A 15,060-nucleotide genomic window follows, 5' to 3' on the forward strand; every position below is an offset into this window, starting at 1 on the left:
CGGCGCGCCGCTGCGCGCCGTGGTGCTGCTCTCCCCGTGGTTCACGTGGACCGACGCGGCGAGCCTCGGCGGGCGGACGTGCGACTACCTCGACGGGCCGCACACGGCGCGGCTGGTGCGGGTGCTGCGGCCGCGGCCGGACGAGGTGTGGTGCGAGATTGTGGCGGCGCCGGCGGCGCGCGAGGTGTGGGCGCGCGTGTTTGGCGGCGCGCGGCCGCTCGTCCAGCGGCTGCTGGTGACGGCCGCCGAGGAGGAAATCATGCAGCGCGATGCGAGGGTCTGGGCGGTCGAGTACGCCGGCGCGGAGAGCGTGGTGGTGGGACAGGGCGCGATGGACGGCGAGCTGGCTGTGGTGCGGAGGGCCCGGCGGGTGCTGGCCGTCGGCGTCGGGGAGACGCATGTGCAGCCCGGCCTGGACGAGGCCGTCGGGTATCTTGGGGGCGGGACGTGGCGGGCGTTGCAGGCGTTTATGTCGTCTCTACAGGACTGAGCATGCTAAATACCTACCTACGCGCGTGAGGCCTGTTTTCTAACAGGGCGTTTTCCACTCAACATGTAGGCTGCTCTATTCGTCCACCACACCGCCAATTGTGTCAACCAATTCGTGGCTTGGCGGTAGCGGAGGGAAATGCGAGAGACGTAGGCGCGAATATTATAGTAAGTAAATATATTTCGATAAAACAACTGGAGCCAAAGCGTAGAGAATTGATAAGAGAGTGCCTCTGCACTCTTTTTATAATTTTACAGTTTTTATATAATTAATAATCCATGGTACTAGCTGAGGTTGTGTTTAGCTAAAAACACGTCGTCAAACGCCACACGGTCGCTAGCGCTAGCCACAGCCGTACCCCAAAAGCTCCGCAAGATCAAGGATGAAGCAAAGGTCAGCTCCGCAATATCAAGGATAATCCATGTATTCATTCAGGTAGCTATGCGCGCAGTTATTCTAGTCAAATCCATCTATACGTGCAGTTATTCCAGTGCATCTGTTTCTTGTACACAAAACATGTTTTCTGTCAGAGGCGGGGCAGTCCGCAGCCCTCCCGAATTCTGTAGTCGAAATAGTGACACCTAACAATATGTCCCAGATATCCGTAAACTCGATCTTAAAGGCTAAGTCGCTGGGGCCCGCTGGCGATCTGGACCAGCGGGATGGCTGCCCACTACAATCATCCAAGTTAGCATTTTGATTCGGCCGGCAACGGATTTGGGGTTGGGGAATTAGCCGTACCGAGCTCGTATGGGCCCAGTGGAGAAATGGCATCTGAAGCAGGTGCCTGCTCCGTCGGGACGAGATTTGCGGCCTCTTCATCGCGGCTGTCTTCTGTCCGTTTCGTCAGTACAAAATCCGGCCCGTCTCGCCTTGGTACGCTCGTCATACCGCGGGAATGCTGTTGCCTGCGGCGACGTGCTCTCAGAACCGGCCAAAGGACGAGGTATGCCGAGACGGCACTGACTGCCACTCCTGCAAGGTCGATGGCCCCGTCAGTCGTCAATGCCATGGATCAAACTGGCTCAAGGTAGTATGGTAGAGTATGTAATGTGATTTTTTGAGAGGGTCAAGTATATGCTCACAGTTCAAAAGGGAGCGGGTTGGACGACCCGTACTGATATACAGGTAGGTTGTAGGTTATGTATCTCTTAATCCTGGGCAGTGGGGCAGTGCCATGGGATAGGTGTGAGTGGGCAGAAGTGATTCTACTAATTTGTATGGATCATTAGATATATATCGAAAATGTCGTGGATTTGACCCCCCTGCTCACGGCCTCCCAACATGCCGCCACGTGGGGCGAGACAGACAAGGGTTCCCAGAACTCGATGAATGTACGAATAATACCAGAAAGGAAAAGACACAAATCAAAAGTATCTACTTGATAGTGTGACTTATGCATCTCTTTATTCAAGAACTGTTGATTTGGTTAAGCCCTCCACTCCAGTATCCAATGCCATGATGCGCGAATGAAGCATAGCGCCCGAACGCCACTTGAACCAACTTGTATCATGCGCAGCGAGTGGGCAGAAGTTGGGCTGCATGTACAGAATCTCTGCCCGTCAGTCTTACTTGTCTTGTCAGATGACAGAACGTGTGTGGCGCCCAACCGGCTTGACCAAGCACCTCAAGGCTGGCTGGGCTGACAGCCCATTTAAGCCATTAGTGCCTGATTGGCTGGTGACTGGTTCTCGTCCCTCCTCGCCCCCAGAATACGTCAGAGGTGATCAAGCAAGACTGCTTTCTGGAGACAGATACCCCAACACAAATATAGAACGACGACAAGGATGTCAGCCGAGTGATTCCAGAGAAAAATCCGGCGTACCAAAAGGACAAACACGGACTCTGCCCCCCGTAGTATCAAGCCCGTCGTTGTTCCACAAGTCATTATGGAAAGATGGTACTCGGAAGTTGTACAAAATTCGTGAATCCCAGCTAGGTAATACCTGCCTCCTAGGTGGGTAGTACTTTGGAAAAGGTGGGGGCTGCGTAGAAATCTGCCAACAAGGCTCAAGTGGTAGCTAGAAAATCATCCCGCATTCAACCAGTACAAGATCGACGGGAATATATGTACCAGCGTCACGGCGGACCATGCTACTATCGAGCGGGAAAAAAGGTCAGACGGTCCAAGAAGTGGCTTCTGCGGCAGCACTATGCTTCTATTCATCAAGTTCCATTCTCACACTGATATGCTATAGTGCAATAGTGCCGCGCAAACGGCCATCCTGGTCTTCACGAAATCGGATTCAGCCCAAAGGCACACAACGTCCTGGCCGATTTGCTGCGCATCTATCCACATACAGTCGCTACTAGGTGCAAAAATCGACCTTGTGGCGCGGCTATAAGCAGTTTTTGAGGAACAGATGGATGCCTGTGATGCGTCACATTCTCCGAAACGTCCAAGACGGAGCAAACCTCTTGACTTTTGCGATATGCCACATGTCTAGCCTCTACTAATATGTTCTCGAGGGAGAGTGCAGCCCGGCTCTTGAGAATACTTTTGAAAGCCAACGATTTCTCGCTCGTCGAAATTCCTGTCGCCTGGCGCATCCCGCCAAGCGAACCGTTTTGTAGCCGTTCTTCACTCCCGCCGCAACCAGTCTCGGGGATTTCGTTTGTGCTGAGATCAAAGTGCCCGCCGCCGCCAGAAATGGCCGAATACCACTACAATCCGCTGTTTAATTGGGGCAAGTAACGGCGGTTGGCGTGCTTTTGCAGAACGGAGCAGATCTCATCAGCTACACCACCCGCTGCCTTGTAGGAACGGGTGGACTGCCTGTACTTGAAGCCGCACCAAACGATAATCTACCTACCTGACAAGCTTTGCAACGTGAGAATGAGTTGCAAGTATTACCGGAACTGCGAAAAGAAAGCAAGGGTGTGTTTTCTGGCTCTTCACAGCCACAAGGCTCTTGTGTTGTTTTTCAAGCATGGACTGATAGCAGGTCATGGCAAGAAAACTGCGCATGGACGGTCCGAATTCCTAGAATATATTGACAAGATGCCCATGGGATATATACTGTATTGTGTTCCCAGTCTACATCTGCATCTATTGTTCCGTGGTTCTTGTCGTTGCCTGGATCGTTTGCAACCCCTTCCATTGCCCATTACGCAGTTATCTACTCACTTCTACATCGCGTATACTTCAGCACCAACTCTCCACCTGTCCCATCATCCCATCATCTTGTACATGTACACCGTCGGAATCTTAACCAGCTCGCCCGTCTCCGGGTCCGTCCACGCATAGAACCCCAGCGAGTCCCTGCCCTCGACCCGCGCGCACGCCTCCTCCTGCGCCGCCGCCGGCAGCGCCATGTCGCTGTACGCCTGCCGCGCGTACCACGCCTGGTTCGTACGCACCGGCGGCGCGCTCGCCGGCGGCTCCTCCGTGCCGTACAGACGCACGCTCGCCGCGCGCCGCTGCCACGCCGGGTGCGTCGTGTCCAGCGCGAGCGCGGCGCTGCAAAACGGCGCCCCGGCGGCCATGGCCTCGACCTGGCCCATGGCTTTTCTGCCGAGCCCGCCCGACTGCATCGCTCTGTTTGCGTTAACTTGATCAGTCCCTGGTTCTCTCTCTCTCTAAAGAAAAGCAGGCGCACGTACTTGGAAATGTAAAACGACTTGATCCACAACGTCGACGCCGGCAGCCCAAACAGCTCGTTGCGCGCCGGATACTCGTCGAGCGCAATGTGTCCGATCGGCACAAACGCCGCCGCCGTTGGTGTCCGGGCCGTCCTGCCCACCCGCGTCGCCGTATCGCGCAGCGGCGGCGCCCGCTCTTCATTGTCGGCGGCGCTCCCTTGCCCGTGCGCGGCTGCTGCCAGCAGCGTCTCGCCGTCGCCGGCGCCGGACAGCAGGATCCAAAAGAGCAGCTTGTCGCCGGTCGCGACTCTTTTCCGCCAGTACGGTACCGCTTCGGCGTCCCAGCCGCAGGCGTGCCGCTGCATCGTCATGCGGGCGGCGTGGGTGTCGCTTGCAGGGTCCCAGGGGAGGAGGGTGATACCGGCCCCGGCGGCGGCGGCGGTGGTGGTGACGGCGGCGTCTTGGCTTCCCATTGTGTGTCCTCTGGGCGAGTTTGGCGTTTTTGTCGATGTTGTATACTATAGGAACTATGGGACTTGCTTGATACCTAATTTGTAATTCTACTGTTGAGGGCCGGGTGGCGTTCCCGGTGACTAACACGCAAGCCGATTATGGATGTGGTTGATTGTTTGGTTCATGGCGTCATCCACACAGAAACCAACACAAGCGCGGTGAGGTTTGAACAAGCAGTGGCAAAAATAGGTATGGCAACTAGAGCATTCTCCCTAACAGTAACTATGTGCATGTATATTCTCCCATTGCAAATCTCCATCTTACTATCCCATATCCCATGAATAACATGTTTTTGGGCTCCGTTTTCTTCTCATACTCGCTCTAGATGCTATATCAACAATTGAATCAGTTGCTCCCAATCCCGTTCCCTTTTCACTTCCCTGGTATAAACTACCTCGCTCCTGTAAATGCCAATTAATCCACCAGTCCTCTTTAGACGTGCCAGCCCTCAACTCTTCCCGCTCCCTGAATCAGCCTGAGAACTGGAACCTTCTAGCCTCCAGTTGGCCTAGCCCATCCCTAGGCGCCACATTTCGTCGTCGGTACGAGTTCGTAAAGTCCTGTAGCAAGACACGCACATGTCGGATGTTGCTAGCATCATCGGTCGAAAGCTTGTCCTTAATCTTGACCATGAGATTGTTGGCGTCAGCCGGGCTCACAGTACCCTCTGGCAGCAGCTGAATTGTCTGTGCAACCCACGCAGCAGTTTGCCCGGGAATCATCTCGAAAAGGGCCAGGAGAACGCCGCTTCCATCAGCAAAGCAGTCCCGTGGGAAAGTCAGCATCATGCCGGCCATTACCTGCTTTACAAGACCCAATCCATGGCTTTGCAGCATGCTGAGAATAATGACCTTGATCTGCTGGGCCGCAACCTCCGGAAGTCCCTCGCTGCTAGCCGGGTTGTTGCTGCCGTACGACAACAAATCACGAACATAGTGCAGCGTTGAAACAAGCGGGTCTCGCTGCTCGAGCGTAAGCGCATAGATAGCTGCTTCGAAGATCGGGACCAATAATGTAGAAGGGATGAGCTTTTGGGGGTAATAAAGCAGAGCATCGATCATGAGTCGGAAAAAGTCGTCAATCGCGTCTGGTAAGTCTGTCGGTTGGAGTTCCGTCATGACACGCAGGAACGCAGTGGCTTGTACCTCGAAAAAGCTGTAAATATTCTCGGTCGTCGCCTGATCCACGCTGTCGCGGTCCTCGGAGAATTCCCGAAGGATGGTACCAGTCACCCATAGAAAGCATCCCTCGTGAGATCTCGTGAAGCCATTCGCCAGTTTGTTGGCCATCTCGGGTAGCAAAGGCGACATTGCAGTGCGGTACGACACAATCATGTTTCTCCAGCAACGGCAGATTCTCTCACAAATGGGGCTAAAGTCCAAGAAGTTTTCAAGGACCGTCGACAGGATAGGAAAGACTTCTTGCCAGTACTTAACAGCCGGATTGGCATCGCCGCGGTTGATTGCAGGCGTGACATTTTGAACAAAAACTGTAATGAGCTGAAGGTGTTCTTCATTGTATTAGCATCGTATCATGGACGACTGAAAATGTCAACTTACCAGCCAAGGCAATCTTGCTCTCTTTATCAGTTGCCTGATTCGCCATAGTCATCAGGCGCTGGATCAGAGGATCGCAGTACGTCTTCAGTAGCGTGTATGTCTGATCAGCAGGCTGCACAGCGACAACGTTGGAGACACCATCCGTCACCTCCTCTTTGCTTTGATTCGGTAGTTTGTCAAGGACTTGGTCATAGAAGGTCTGGAGCTGCAGAACCTGCCCACTGAGCAGGTTTTTGCAGTCTGTGCAAAAGAACTTGATTGCCAACGCAGCGGCTCGGATAATCTCCTTAGAGTCGGCCTGGAAAGAGTTGACAATATAGTTGAACTGAGGTTCCAGGTATTCAGGGTGCACAGCTGTCCACTCGGTGTAACGGCCAAGGACCATGATTGTAGCAAACTTGAGTTTCTCATGGTTTGGGATTTGAACCAGCAGCGGCATAAGCTGCGGAAGAACAATATCCTCCTCCCGATCCACTATGCGCCCTAGTGCTCGCATTGCAAACAAAGGAGCCTCTAGTTCCTGCCAGTTTGGCACGTTGGTGTCACTAACTTCGCTTGCGTGTTTTTGCATCCAGACTTGGATAGCATTCAAAACCTTGGTCAAGCATTCTGTGACACCCATGACTTCACATGAGTCCTTAAGGGTGTCTCCCATTTGATGGCGAAATTCTCTGAACTTTTCTTCCTGTTCGCGGTCACCGTCGAAGAGATCGGTTTCGTTTCCAGACTCAGGCCGAGGGTATTGAAGATGCTTCAAGAGAATGTCGACGAGCTTAGAGTAAATATCAACCATCTCCACTCTGCTCTGAATGTAGCGCTCGAGCACGAGATATTGCTTAAGCTCGTACCAAAAGAGGAATGTGTGTTCGATAACGTCTTGGTCCTTATCGCGCGCAGCACACTCAAGGACAGCCTCAACCAATGGTCTAAAATGAGATGGCTGGCGGGCAATAGCAACGGACCAGCTCTCTGCAGCGATGGCAAGAACTTTTGTCAATGCCTTCAATGCCTCGGTATCCTCTTCGCTCGCAGCTATCGCGATGCGAGGCTGCAGGCCGACGATGCGAGGGAAAAGTACCCGAATGCTTTCTTGGCTTTCGTCGACATCACGCGTTTCTCGTATCATGACACATAGACACTCAGATGCCTCTTGGCTGCAATCGTCGGCAGTGACACCCTGGAACACAACATCCAGCAGTGGAGAGTGGACGATGCTGCTAACAGGAACTTCTCTTAGCCAGGATGTGATGCACTCCATTAGCTGCGGATTACGAGCAGCGGCCGCTAATTAAAAGTTAGTTTTTTTTCATTGACCGTGCAGATTGCAAATACTCACGTGAAGATTGCGAGTAATTGATCAGCAGTTGCACAACTCTGTCTGTATTGTCCGCCAGCAACACCTTTGAACGGTCCGCAAGATCGTCTTCCTGTATCCCACAAATTAATTAGACTTGAAGTTGGAAACAGACGGCATCCGGCCGATCGAAGGTCGTCGGAGATTGTTGTCGAGTCGAGTCGTAATATCCACATACAGACAGGGTAATCTTTCGGCCCTCGGTGACTTCTTCGGGGAGCACACGCAAAAAGTCGAGGATACATGCGTGGCTCTCGGGGCTGTCGCTAAGAGACTGAACCACAGATGGCAAGACATCGTTCCAATCCTTCATCTGAATAGCCAGGATAGCGAGGCAAACGCACAGCTGCACACGAATGGGTTTGGGTCCCACAGCAAACTCCTTGAGGAGCAAAAGAATCTGGTTTCGCAGAGCTGGGAGCTCGGTCGCGGGAACTTGGGTGGAGAGGTCATAGGTTATCTGCAACTCATTAGCTTGCTGACTATCCGTATCTGCGTGAGGCGGATAGTACCTTTCCACGAAGCGTGATGGCGGCAAACAGAGTTGCTTCTGGTTCGGCCTTGGATTGCAGAATACCAATAATGGTGCCCCAGGATGTTTTCTGACCTGATTAGCATATATAGGACATCCCCGTGGGAGAACGTAAGGGACGAACAGATTTTTGAAAACTCTCCAGGTAGGCATGTGCCTTCTTCTTTGCGTCTTGCTCCCCACCCCGCATCGTCAGGACAGCAGCCAGGACGTCGGACGGCGAGAAGCTGTCCTGCGCACCGTTGGCAGCCATAATATTGAGCTTCGAGAGGCAATAATGGTATGGGATGTTTTTTCCTGGCTCGTCCGGCACTCAACGAGGTTTTCGATCGCACCAGGGTCAGTGGCGCATGAAGGCTGTGTTGTTAAGGTGCCGCAGATCGACCTGTTCGGGCAGTACAGCAAACAATAGCAGCAAGGGCGTTAGTAACTGGAGGGCACAAAGTGAATGGATGCGACGCAGCTAGCCGTCGACTTGCAGAAATGATGCGACAGCTGGCGTCCTTGTTGGGTATCGTGGTGTTGTGAGAGTAGCTAGGTACAGAGCGATAAAAAGCAGAAAGCCCACCTTGCAATAAATAATATGACATGGCCTTTGGCGGGGCAGTCAGTCGTTGGAGAAACCAAGGTGGCGAGTTTTTCCGCTCCGGCCAGGTGCCATCAAGGAACTCTAGCCGAGCAATTAATATAAAATATTCAGCTGGATGGAATTACGCACTTGAACGACCAAAGATGTATGTTTGGGTTTTTTGGTTATATTTTCAGCATCATTCGTTTTGGCACCGATGACATCAAGATCCGCTGACTGTACAAAGTGCTCCAACAGTACCTCCCGTCAGCGCCTGTGACATTTCGGCCGCCGACTATGGTCGGGTGTATGAAACAGCTTGGGAGGGTGCTGTTTTAATTTTTAAGAGTAGTGTCATTGTTTTGTTTCGCCGCTTCCGAGTATTAGACTGTGAAGTCGTCGATCGTAGATGCCCATGGGAACCTGCCCATCTTCAGCGCTTAACCACTGCTCCGCCAAGGCCAAGCCAGTGAGCTGCAACGATGACCCATGGCCACCATGTTCCGCAGCTCTGGCGAAGTATCGGTTCAGGAAAAAGTCGTAAAACCCTTTTCCATGACCCAACCGCCGTATCCCGGTCTCGGGATCTGCATTAAAGGCAACACCCGGAACCAACATGAGATCCAGGGTAGCCGGGGAAGGGCCAAAGTTGCCTGGTGAGTCACCCAAAATTCGCTCACGGCCAGCAACAGCGTCGGCATTGATACTGGGGATGCCCCATTTGTCGCGGCCGAGAGACTCATAATCCTGAATACTGCGCAGATGTACCATGTCCATGATGCGAGCGGGTGCGTCGGGTTCGGACAGAGTTGACTTGTGAAGATAAGGTACAAAGACTTGCTTGCCAGCAGTGAGAGCATGGCGAACGATGGCGTCGGTTTGAATTTCGGCTGCCGGCATAGCTAGATAGATACTTATGCGCTTGGCATCTCTGTACTGCTGCGAGGCTTGAAGGGCCTCAAAGACGGCGCGACCTGGTTGTTTCAATACTACGGCTCGCGTAAAGAATGATAGCGTCAGCTTACTTTGAGCTTGAACAGCATCATGAGAAAGGCTGGCAAGACGCTTTTTTATCAATGTTCTAAACTGCTGCTTTGCTGCAGCTACCGGGGTCGTCATTATGATATTATGATAGCCGTCGACGGGTGAAGCTGGTGGGATGAGCAATTGCTGGCATTGTCTCAGAGTGAAGGGCCACCAATCAATTTTGGCGCGGCGCGGGGCCTACGTACTGTGGATGTTGTGTGGGTGTGACTGCGATCGGGCCCGTGAGGTAACTATACCTAACTCCAGTAGCCGATGGCGGTTCGTACTACATATCGATATCAATTTCGCCCAAAACTTTAGGGATGCCTAATGCGTCTGCTGTCATTCGTCAGACTTGGATAGCCCGAATGATGCTAGCAGACCCATGTAAGGTAAGCTTAGACTGGGATCACCTGTTTCATGGAATCGTCAAACGTAAAATTTAAAAATTCGTGGCCGAGTTTCGGTTTGTTTTTTTCCAGGCAGAAATAATATTTAGCAGGGCGCAGACGAGAGGTCCCTCGCCGCCTTCCGAGTGTTGTCGTTGTTAGCGTCTCAGATACACATGCCAACGTATATCAAAGTCCTGTCATGCGAAGGGAGTATCCGTTCTCCGCTTCATGCGACCCATGTACGGCTCTGTAATTTGTATAGAAATTAATTACTGAGCGCGCATCATCAACAGGCGGCTGTACTGTAGGCTCTCGCTCTGCAGCATCGGCAATCGACCTACGCCGCCGCTGGCAGATTACGTGGCGTATATCCCTTGTACATACAACAAGGAATTCGACCACGCTGTACCATGCTGAACCGAGCTCCTGGAATACGAATTCATCACTTTGCATGTCATGGTAGGTTGGATGCCGCGAGTCGTGCCTTGCATGGGCAGACTTGAGTGTGGCTTATCACAGGCTACAGCGCTGTAGCCCGTTCCGTCGAGGCTCTGCTTGTCGTCCTCAGCCACTGCCTCTGGCAACTGGCGGCAGCATCTCCTAGTTACTCCGTTTGCCCATCTTCATCATCCAAGCTGCGGCCTATCATCAATTCATTTTGCACCGATATCCCGAGCAAGCTCCGCAAGGCCGTTATTCATCACCATTTGCCGTGCAACTGACCACTTTCAATGCCCGACAGCCCTGTATTAGCTGCAGACTCGGAACGCTAGCAGGCATCCTGCTTCCAAAACGTCACATCTCACCAGCCCTTTACTCGGTCAGCCATTCTCGGTTGCTCGATAGGTTGCAGCCTGCGCCGGCAGACGCCACGCGAGCGCGCTCCCGAATCTGCTGCAGCCCTGACTGACTGGTTGACTCGCGTCTGCTCGGCAGTCACTTGTCAGTTTCCCTTCAACACACAACCTTTTTCAACTCGCGACGTCGCCGCCAACGTTGGGAGTTTCACCTCTGTAGCCCATTGTCCAAGCTTTCGATATCATATTTGACTCACTACATACCACACCACGGCCTTCAACTGCCCTGACATTCCAACCCACCGGCCCACTGTCTACTGAGGCTAGCATTCGCACCACATCCCACCCTCAACTCGTCGCAGTCCACTGTTGCATGCTTCCTGTGGACCGTTGATGGTTACCCATTGGCTCGCCGCAGGGAGAACTTTTGACATCTCCAGAGTGACGGCACCTAGTACGGGTCCCGTCTCCGTGTCTGCTGCCCAAGACGACACAGAACCGGCTGCAGCTGGACTATCCCTTGCAGCTGGAACGCCAGTTGTCCTCGTCCAAGGCCCGCCAGCTAACACGAACTAGTTAGTTTATTAGTTCCGGCCGACTCCCATCTAGGTAGTCAGGCAAGGTAGTAGCGGTGGGACACCCACCCTCCACCAGTTCGGCTGGCCCGCCATGAAAGACGCTCGCCGTTCGCCGCCGCTGGCCAAAGACCATTCCGACACCACAGTCGCGAGCAGCACCGCACTCCCTCTAGCCCAAGATCTGCCCGACGCCAACCTCGACAAAGGTGTTGCCCTTGGGACCCTGGCGACCGCGACAGCTGCATTGCCACACCAGCCCACCGTCGCATCATCCCACCAAAGGCCACCGGGCCGAGAGCAACAAGAACCCTCGCCGCCGCCTCTTAATGACCCCATTGATGTCCTAAACTCCCCTTCACAACATGCTCGCAGCGTTTGGCCCGCAGAGTCAAAAGCCATAGCCGACCCTGATTCCGGGTCTGAGCTTGAGCTCACCGACTTTGACATGGTCAAGAAGAAGAGGTCGTTTCGCCTTGACAGGCGGCCGTTGTCGCGCCAGGACAATGTCAACTACGGCGCCGTGAGCACCTCGCCATACCACAGCCAGTCACCATCCGAGGCCGACTCCGAGGAATACCGACACCGTCCTAGCTATGCGCGCGACACGAGCCGTAGCCATCGATCGGCTTTATCGCGGTCATCTTCGAGGGTCTCGGAGGACCTCGACGGCGCGATCCTCGTGTCCGGAGTCGAAGGCCGCTTTGGACCCGCCGAAACGCCGCTCGTCGACATCTTCAGCAACGGAAAGCCCGATGATTTAGACAGTGATCAAGAAGACGTATTTTCTGTCCACGACGACACGTCGACAGTCGAAGAGGAGGATGAGAACTCCCCTCACGAAGCCGTCCGGGCTTCTGTGCCTCCCACAGACGACACGACCTTGTCAATAAACACTCCGCGAATGTGGTGCCTGTCTTTTCTCTTTTCAATATTGGGCTCATCGACCAATCTATTCTTTTCTCTCCGATATCCGAGTGTCGCCATCACACCCGTTATCGCGTTACTACTCGTGCATCCTCTCGGCTTATTCTGGGACGTGGCTCTCAAGCGGTCCTACGACCCCGAGGAAATATTTGTTGACGGCGTACTTCACTCGACTGTCCCTGGCGAGAATGAGCCGCCGGCAAGACGAACGAAGACCCTCCGCTCGTGGCGGCAATGGTTCGCGCAGGGACGTTGGAACGAAAAGGAACACACATGCGTCTACGTGAGCAGCAATGTCGCCTTTGGCTTCGCTTTCGCGACCGACGTCATTGTTGAGCAGACTCAATTTTATAACCAGACGGCGCCGATTGCCTACCAGCTACTACTCACTATATCGACCCAAATTCTGGGCTATGGCTTTGCGGGTATGGCGCGTCGATTTCTCGTCCGTCCCAGCGGCATGATCTGGCCAGGCACATTGATGTCTGCCGCCATGTTCTCAACCCTCCACAAGCAGGAAAACAAGCCCGCCAACGGTTGGACAATCAGTCGCTGGAACTTCTTCTACATTGTCTGGATAGGCGCCTTTGTTTTTTACTTCCTGCCCGGACTCTTGATGCCGGCTCTCAGTTACTTTAGTGTCATTACTTGGTTTGCGCCAAAGAACGTCATCATTGCGAACCTCTTTGGCGTCACCTCTGGCCTGGGCTTGTTCCCCATGACTTTTGACTGGGCGCAAATCACGTACGTCGGCTCGCCCTTGCTCGTACCCTTCTGGGCAGCTGTCAACGTCGTGGCCGGGCTCGTGGTTGTCATGTGGTTCATTGCACCGCTCTGCTACTATGCCAACGTCTTATACTCATCATACATGCCGATTCTCTCCACCGCCGTCTTTGACAACACCGGTAAAGTCTATGACGTCAGTCGGATCCTCACACCTGACTTTTTATTTGACCGCGACGCCTATCGCAGCTACAGCCGTGTCTTTTTGCCCGTGACCTACATGCTCAGCTATGGCGTGCAGTTTGCTGGTCTCGCGGCGCTGCTCACGCACACGTTGTGCTGGCATGGTAGCGATATATGGCATACGTGGAAGCGTGCCCTCGCCGAAGCGCGCGAGGAGGCGAGCAATGCCTCGTACGAGCCGCTCTCGGGCACACCCATGGAGGCGGGCGGCGAGGCGGCGGAGCCGGACCCTCTGTCGCGCCGCGACAGCTACGGCAATCGCTCCGCGCAGTCGGGCTACGACGACCTCCTCAGCCGCGAGGACATCCACAGCCGGCTCATGAAGCGCTATAAAGATGCGCCGCTGAGCTGGTACCTCATAACATTTCTCTCCATGACGGCCGTCGGCATCTTCCTTGTCGAGTACTACCCCATCCACCTCCCCTGGTACGGGCTGCTGCTGGCGCTCGCCATTGGCGCCGTCTTCTTCATCCCTAACGGCATCATCATGGCCGTCACGAACCAGCACAGCAGCATCTACCTGATCTGCCAGCTCATCTGCGGCGTCGTCTTCCCCGGGCGGCCCATTGCCAACATGGTCTTTGTCACGTACGGCTACATTTCCTCGGCGCAGGGCATCAAGTTTGCCGCCGACCTCAAGCTCGGCCACTACATGAAGATACCCCCGCGCATCATGTTCATGGTGCAGGTCATCGCCACCTTGATCTCGTCCGTCACCCAAATCGGCGTCCTCAACTGGATGTTTGTCAATGTGCGCGGCATCTGTACCGCCGAGGCCGTCAACGGCTTCACCTGCCCGATTGCGCGCGTCCATTTCAACGGCTCCATCCTCTGGGGCGTCGTCGGGCCCGGCGAGTTCTTTGGGCCCGGCGCCATCTACCGCACCCTCGTCTGGTGCTTCCCGCTCGGCGCCCTGCTGCCCATCCCCCTCTGGCTGTACAGCCGCCGCCGCCGCGGCAGCATCGTCCGCAAGATCAACCTCCCCGTCATCTTTGGCGCCATGGCCTGGATCCCGCCGGCCACTGGCCTCAACTTTTCTGTCTGGGCCCTTGTCTGCTACGTGTTCAACTATGTCATCAAGCGCCGCGCCGGCGCCTGGTGGGCCAAGTACACCATGACCCTCAGCGCCGCCCTCGACTCGGGCCTCGCCTTTGGCATCGTAGTCGTCTTTTTTGGCTTCATCTACCCCGGCTGGATGGCCGACTTTCACTGGTGGGGCACAGAAGTCTACAAGCAGGGCTGCGACTGGCAGGCCTGCTCGTACAAGACGGTGCCGGATGGCGGGCACTTTGGACCGCCCGAGTGGTAAAAACATGATGAGGCTGTCGTGGAGTATTGCAAGGCCAACCTCAACATTATAAAGCTACATTGTATGCATTCATTATAGGAGTTCATCTTTTAGGGTTGCATTTTTTTAGGGGTTGCATTTTGGATTTATCTTGCCGTAGATGGCACGCGTACGAATTTCTGCAAATAGAGTCGCAATGCCCTCAAACACCACCTGTCGGCCATGTCTTGTCATAAAATAGAATACTTTGAATTTTTATTTTCTTCTTCTCGTGTCTTGACGCATGTTAATATGCTTCTCATCTTCCACAGAAGCACACGACAGAGTGAATTTATTATACAATACTAGCACCCGTTCCCTTATCCATACTAGTCAGGAAGTTAACATTAACTAGACCCAGCTACTCATATCTCAACCTAGTTTGTCCATGAATACCAATCACCTTCTCGTGCCGATTTATCGTCATGTGTTTATTTCTCCGCTTCCCAGTC

The 15,060-nt window shown here is 53.9% G+C and overlaps 5 protein-coding genes across 5 annotated transcripts in view; 2 read left to right on the plus strand and 3 right to left on the minus strand.

Moving 5' to 3' along the window:
- CCM_06757 (uncharacterized protein) overlaps positions 1 to 2,455 on the plus strand; it is a gene marked incomplete at both ends in the record, with an annotated part of 3,371 nt that extends 916 nt beyond the window's left edge. Inside the window, 10 exons of the mRNA XM_006671897.1 lie at positions 64 to 515; positions 560 to 657; positions 795 to 883; positions 1,089 to 1,177; positions 1,251 to 1,484; positions 1,586 to 1,618; positions 1,656 to 1,678; positions 1,723 to 1,824; positions 1,925 to 2,034; positions 2,075 to 2,455. Coding sequence (XP_006671960.1) covers positions 64 to 515; positions 560 to 657; positions 795 to 883; positions 1,089 to 1,177; positions 1,251 to 1,484; positions 1,586 to 1,618; positions 1,656 to 1,678; positions 1,723 to 1,824; positions 1,925 to 2,034; positions 2,075 to 2,455 — 1,611 coding nt within the window. The remainder of the gene's footprint in view (positions 1 to 63; positions 516 to 559; positions 658 to 794; positions 884 to 1,088; positions 1,178 to 1,250; positions 1,485 to 1,585; positions 1,619 to 1,655; positions 1,679 to 1,722; positions 1,825 to 1,924; positions 2,035 to 2,074) is intronic.
- A 1,206-nt stretch (positions 2,456 to 3,661) lies between these two features.
- CCM_06758 (uncharacterized protein) lies at positions 3,662 to 4,545 on the minus strand (the record flags this gene model as incomplete). Its single annotated transcript, XM_006671898.1, has 2 exons — positions 3,662 to 4,028; positions 4,094 to 4,545. 2 exons carry the CDS (start codon positions 4,543 to 4,545, stop codon positions 3,662 to 3,664), a joined length of 819 nt encoding a protein of 272 aa, XP_006671961.1.
- A 510-nt stretch (positions 4,546 to 5,055) lies between these two features.
- On the minus strand, positions 5,056 to 8,283 carry CCM_06759 (Armadillo-type fold domain containing protein; the record flags this gene model as incomplete). Its single annotated transcript, XM_006671899.1, has 6 exons — positions 5,056 to 6,074; positions 6,145 to 7,428; positions 7,481 to 7,571; positions 7,677 to 7,958; positions 8,011 to 8,105; positions 8,169 to 8,283. The coding sequence occupies 6 exons, from the start codon at positions 8,281 to 8,283 to the stop codon at positions 5,056 to 5,058; spliced, it is 2,886 nt and encodes a 961-aa protein (XP_006671962.1).
- A 669-nt stretch (positions 8,284 to 8,952) lies between these two features.
- On the minus strand, positions 8,953 to 9,717 carry CCM_06760 (5-formyltetrahydrofolate cyclo-ligase, putative; the record flags this gene model as incomplete). The annotated part of the gene is made up of 1 exon (XM_006671900.1): positions 8,953 to 9,717. One exon carries the CDS (start codon positions 9,715 to 9,717, stop codon positions 8,953 to 8,955), a length of 765 nt encoding a protein of 254 aa, XP_006671963.1.
- A 1,765-nt stretch (positions 9,718 to 11,482) lies between these two features.
- Positions 11,483 to 14,590, plus strand: CCM_06761 (Oligopeptide transporter OPT; the record flags this gene model as incomplete). Its single annotated transcript, XM_006671901.1, has 2 exons — positions 11,483 to 11,597; positions 11,793 to 14,590. 2 exons carry the CDS (start codon positions 11,483 to 11,485, stop codon positions 14,588 to 14,590), a joined length of 2,913 nt encoding a protein of 970 aa, XP_006671964.1.
- Positions 14,591 to 15,060: the final 470 nt, after the last annotated feature.

This window comes from Cordyceps militaris, assembly GCF_000225605.1.
Source record: "Cordyceps militaris CM01 unplaced genomic scaffold CCM_S00005, whole genome shotgun sequence".
NCBI lineage: Eukaryota > Fungi > Ascomycota > Sordariomycetes > Hypocreales > Cordycipitaceae > Cordyceps > Cordyceps militaris.